Source organism: Schistocerca nitens, chromosome 3, assembly GCF_023898315.1.
Source record: "Schistocerca nitens isolate TAMUIC-IGC-003100 chromosome 3, iqSchNite1.1, whole genome shotgun sequence".
Classification (NCBI taxonomy): domain Eukaryota; kingdom Metazoa; phylum Arthropoda; class Insecta; order Orthoptera; family Acrididae; genus Schistocerca; species Schistocerca nitens.
The window spans coordinates 40,754,295-40,760,294 of record NC_064616.1 but is presented as its reverse complement, the minus strand read 5'-3'; the positions used below and the strand labels follow the sequence as shown (position 1 = coordinate 40,760,294).

Below are 6,000 nucleotides of genomic sequence, written 5' to 3'. Positions count from 1 at the left end.
TACTGACTTTAATCTTTTGAGTATATTTTGTGTATTATGTTTGCATCAATATTTTCATGTGTGTTTCCTGACTCAGTATTTGGTAGTAAGGCCCATTTCTTTAATCCATTAAAATAAAAATATATTGTACCTCAACTATCATGCTGTGTGTCACTTAGATAGACTCATTTCATAATGCCGCACCTAGTCCTCTAGTCTGGTAGACAGGGGAGGATTATTTACGGAGCGAACAGAACTTTTGCCGCCAATATACGCTGCCTTCAAAGTCACGGAACTTTCTGGCACTTGTCTATTAAAAGGACCTGTTAATCCTTTCGAGTACTGCCAAATGCATCTGTGTCACTGTTACTAATAAATAAACATATAAAAACATTATATATATGCATAATACTAAAATTTTCGTACTTGTTCGGAAAATGTAAACAATAGGTCATTACCGAGAGTCACATAACATTTACCACTCGGTGCGCATTATATTATGGTCGCTCCGCAGACATTCCAGTGATAGTGAGTGGGAGGTAGTAAATGAAGACACAGGCAGCTGTCTACAGAGTGGTTTATTAGATGACTCAACAGTAAATAGACGGTGAGTGCGGTACTACGGTAGGAGCTACAGTCGCGCTACGAGTGGTGTCCGGCGGGCGGCCTACGCGGAGGGGGCGCCCGCGGGCTGCTGCGGCTGCTGGTGTGTGTCGCGGCGCCTGCGGCCGGGCCCTGCTGCGTACTGAGCTGCTGCCAGGCCCATCAGGTGCTTAGCCGCCTGCGCGCCCGAGAAGCCGCGGTTGATGCCCAGGTCCAGGCCGCGCTTCGCACTGCAACAAGTTGCGTCACAAATGTACAGTTGCAACAAAACAGCACTCGGTGTTATGTATCACTCCACCTCTCGTAAGAAGCCAGCAAGCTCTCGCTGTAAGATTAGAGCAGAATCATTCTCCCCCGTGCAGAACGTTTCAGGCAGGTCCTACAATGCGGCTGTGGCTGGCTGGAAATCGGAATAGTCATTTTCACCCCGGAAAGGTTCTTTGCGAGTCGAAAACCCAGCTATCAAACTCCCGGACGTCCATCTTCCTCGTGTCACCTGGTGTAGGTTGGACATGGAGGACAACTGCTACTTCATACAGCTGGGAATGGCGAGACTCTCCAAACTGTCACTGCAGTGATGTGTAGTGTGGCGTGCGTACTGTGAGACCTTCGGTACACACACCATCAGATTATTTGACTTGTCGCTCTAACGAAGTAGGCGAGTGTCAGCAATGTGTCTCGTGGTCTTATCGTGGCGTGTTTATCTTCTGCCATTAGGTCAGACGATAGAAATGCCACTTCCACGCTTAGAGTAGCAGATTGACGGTGACCAACTTTAAACAGAACTTGATTAATTTTCACACACATTTATTAAAATAATAACAAGCATAAAAATAACTTAACTTGGTCTGGATGCTATTTACAATTGACAATCTGAAGTTCCTTTGGTCTTGGTACGTTAATCTTATTCTCACATATCTCTGATACTTGACAAAGTGTCTATTCATTTATCTTCATGGCTGTGTACAGGAATATGATAATCTTACTAGGCGCAGACTGAAACTTGACTATAGACTAATGCAGACTAGTACAGACTGGTGCAGACAAATGCAGACTAATGCAGATTGACTAATCGGAGGTCTGTACACTCGTTATAATACCTCGAGCATTCAGGTATCACTGCGCGAGTGTGATCCGCGAGGAGAGAAGGTTCTACGTTAGCAGCAATCTCATTGGCTGCGTTACATATTAATACGCGGATCGGCGGAAGCAGAATTTGGTCCGTCTCTAAGACAGCACCATCTCTTAGTGCGGAGACGGACGAGCGCTGCGCCTGCGCTGTTGTGCTTAGCGTGTCGCGCTCTAGTGGGAAAGTTGTGTACGCGCTGACACCGCGGGACTACGTACACAACATGTAGTCTATCTGTACGTGCTTTAACAACGAAATTAGGAAAATACTGAGGAAGCAAACCGTGTTGTGCTCTCGGTTCAAATGAGAAAGAGCAAATGACGACTGGCTAAAATTTGTGAATGTGGTGTCACCGTCAGACACCACACTTACTAGGTGGTAGCTTAAATCGGCCGCGGTCCTCTAGTACATGTCGGACCCGCGTGTCGCCACTGTGTTATCGCAGACCGAGCGCCACCACATGGCAGGTCTCGAGAGACTGACTAGAACTCGGCCCCAGTAGTACGGACGACCTAGCAAGGCGCAGTTATCCATATCTGGAGAGAGTCTCACTTGTGTTCACCATAGAGATGTACAAGAAGAAATTAAAGATAAGTATATGAGAAGCTCCGTTCTTTTCTTTATAGCTTTTACCACATATCCTGTTTCAGATTTAACGCAAGACGGCGTGAATTGACGCGTGCCCTATCGGCTACTTCATTGTGGACTGGCTGCTCTTGTCAGTCCACAACAGTGAAGATCTGTGCGTTTGTAAAAAGATCGGTGCGCGAAGCATACAGCTACCACCGTTATACCTTTTGCAACAGATGTCGCCGAGAATGCGAGAAAATTCCGGTCGTACGTAAAATCGCTAAGCCAGTCTAAGGCTTCTCTCCAGTCACTCGTTGACCAGTCCGGTGTGGCAATAGAAGACAGAGAAAAGAAAGCCGAAGTTTTAAATTTCGCGTTTAAGAAAGGAGAGTCGTACAGACATACCGTCGATTGACATTAGCACAGACTCCCGTACGGAGGACATAATAATAGGCATCCCTATCGTAGATAAACAACTGAAAGAGTTGATAACAAATAAATTAACACGTCCAGATGGATCTCGATTCGATTTTACTCTACGGCATTGCGTTTATCGCGAATCTCTCACCCATCGCAAAGACCCAAGAGACTGGAAAAAGCGCAGATGACTCTTGTGTATAAGAAGGGTAAAATAATGGATTCGCAAAATTACAGACCAATAACCTTAACACGGATTTGCTTCAGAATTCTTGAGCACATTCTCAGTTCGAATACAATAAGTTTCTTTCTTTGAGAAGGGAAAGCTTCTGTCCATAATCAGCACGATTTTAGGAAGCACCGCTCATGCGAAACTCAGCTCGCCGTTTTCTCATGCGATGTCCTGCGAACTATGGAAGAACGGCAACAGGCAGATTCCATATTCTTAGATTTCCGACAAGCATTTGACACCGTGTCCCACTGCAGGCTGTTAACGAAGGCACAATCGTGCGTAATAGGTTCCGCGTATGTGAGTGGCTCGAGACTTCTTAAGTAACAAAAGCCAGCTTGTTGTCCTCGACGGCGAGCGTTCATTAGAGACAAGGGTAACGTCAGGTGTGCCCAGGGAAGTGTCACAGGACCGCTCTTATTTTCTATATACATAAATGATATGGCAGACAGAGTGAGCAGCAATCTGCAGCTGTTTGCTGATGATGCTGTGGTGCACCGGATGGTGTCGCCGTTGAGAGACTGTAGTCGGGTAGAAGATGACCTAGACCAAATTTTTAGTTGGTATAATGAATGGCATAAAAATGTGAGTTATTGCAGATTAGTGGGAAAAAAATCCCGTAATTTTCGAATACGACATTAGTAGTGCACCGCTTTACAGAGTCACAGTGATTACCTATCTAGGCCTAACGTTCCAGAGCGATATAAAATCGAAAGAGTATGTAACGATTGTAGTAGGGAAAGCATAAGATCGACTCTGATTTATAGGGAAAATTTTAGGAAAGTGTGGTTCATTTGTAAAGCAGACCGTATATAGGACACTAATACGACCCATTCTTCAATACTGCTCAAGTGTTTGGGATATGCACCAGGCCGGATTAAAGGAAGATTCTGAAGAAATTCAGGGGCGTACTGCTAGAATTGTTACCGGTAGATTCGGTCTTTCTCGAATGGAAAACAGATTCTTCACACTGCTTGCAACGTAAAACATGAAGGAATAATTACCGAATACTCTGCCCGGATTCTAGACTAACTGAATTAAAAAAAAATGTAAAAGCATGTTGTAAGAGAAGAGAAGTAATTTGGCTGTAGGATTGAATTTTCTCATTTAGAGAGGTGAAGGGCGATCTGTTTAATTGTTAAAAACCATTCAACAACCAAGACCGCATAAAATGTTTTTTAATTTAAGATAATCGGTTTCCAAGAGACTATGCTGTTATCTTCACGTCTTACAATCTTTTTGTTGCAAAATATGTTCATTTTACTCTGACGTCACAAACAAGTGGATTCGCACTGTTTAGAATATGTCCAGCATATGTAAACAATTGTGCTTTTGTGTACCACGTTTGGATGATGTAACAAGCAACTGTGAACAATATGTATATATACATAGCTGTTGCACAAGGTGCTTTACGTTTTTTAAATATTTTAGCAATGACAAACCATTTATAATGTACTGTTTTTATCCACTTGACATTTTGTGTGTGATGTCAGCGTAAAATGAACAAGTTTTACAACGAAAAGGTTTTAAGACCTGAAGATGACATCATAATCTGTCGAAACCGGTTGTCTTAAATAAAAAATATTTTATGCGATATGCGCTGTTGAACGGTTTTTACTTGTAGGAAGCAAAATTATGGAGGCTATATGAAGATAGAGGATTGTAAAACGTAGACTGTACAGGCTAAGAACCCTTTCCTCAGAAGAACAAAATTCCCTGGTGCCTAATATTGATCGGGATTAAGCAAGAACTATCTAACATTACCTATCTAGAGCACCTCACAGTACAAATGTGAAAAATAGGCAACAAGAAATTTTCAGAACTAAAGATTAGTAGCATTTGATATGTGACGCTACAGCAGAGCGTTAAAATAAAATGAAAAGACAAAATGTGAGAAGAACACTTTTCAAGTGGAACAGGCAAGGAAACGTGCCAGAGAAATATTCTTACTAGAGGAAGGAAGTTGGGAATGGGACATGTCCCAGAAATGTAGGTTTATTTCATGTGTAAGTGAAGGGATCATCGCCTAGTACTCAAACTAAGAATACACAGGGTGCGAAATAACAATTTGACCGAAGGTGTGGAGCGGAAAGTCAGGACCAAACGAAGAAATTTGACTTACGGAACTAGGGGGTCGCAGTTTTTGCTTACGGCGCTGTTTCTGGTTGAAAACGGTGATCAGTTTGAACATTTGCTACGATGCACTTACGTTAATTAAGTGGTACCAAATCTGTGAACAAGGGCATACTCATTTTACATTAACTTTGACCTTTCTAGGACATAATGAAACATGGAACATGGACATGTGAATATTCTGATTTCTAAAGAAGTTCTGTATGGTATGTCACCTAAGTGCGATACACGTGTAAGTGATGCTGTAAGTTTTTCGTTTTCTCATCGTGACGATTAGCTAGTCCACATATTTTGTTTACGTATACTTTTCTGTGAGTTACATTTGATTTTTAGTAAAGGCAGCCGAATATGTGGAACTGTGACCCCTAGTTCCTATACTCAAAGACCTTTGTTTGATGTTGTCTTTCTGCTCTACATTTATGGTCAAACTGTATTTCCGCACACCGTATAAATATTGAACTACACTTGAATTTTACCCGCGAATTAAATGTTCAAAGGAATTTTGGGTTGCAGCCGCTCGTCGTCTGCTCCACTCCACGATATTTCGACTGGGGACCTGCACGGTATCCCATCTAATACTCACTACATGGGGAAACTTTTCGGCAGTCTTCGGTGGTTCACTTGACGATGACTGACAGATGCCGACTCAAAACATTGTAGAGTGTAGTAAACGACGACTGACTGCAAGCCTGCAATTACTTTGAACAGACTTGGGAAAAGCTGAGTACGACACGCTAGATCGTTTGCAGACTGCAAAACAAAAAACAGGTTATACTCTTGTACTGGAAAAATGTTGGAAGATTTCGTTGTAGTATTCTTATAGCCGAAACTTTCTGCCAAGATAGCCATTCTACGCGACTTGCGGGTAAATCTAATATATCAGAGAAAGGAGAACCCTGCTTTTTACTGAAAAATGTTCTTCCAGTATGAAAACGTCGTA

At 42.7% G+C, this 6,000-nt stretch overlaps 1 protein-coding gene across 1 annotated transcript in view; it reads right to left on the bottom strand.

The window, feature by feature from the left end:
- Window positions 1-542: 542 nt before the first annotated feature.
- LOC126249064 (diuretic hormone class 2) overlaps window positions 543-6,000 on the bottom strand; it is a 114,335-nt gene continuing 108,877 nt past the window's right edge. Inside the window, exon 4 of the mRNA XM_049950715.1 lies at window positions 543-812. Coding sequence (XP_049806672.1) covers window positions 647-812 — 166 coding nt within the window. The 3' untranslated portion in view covers window positions 543-646. The remainder of the gene's footprint in view (window positions 813-6,000) is intronic.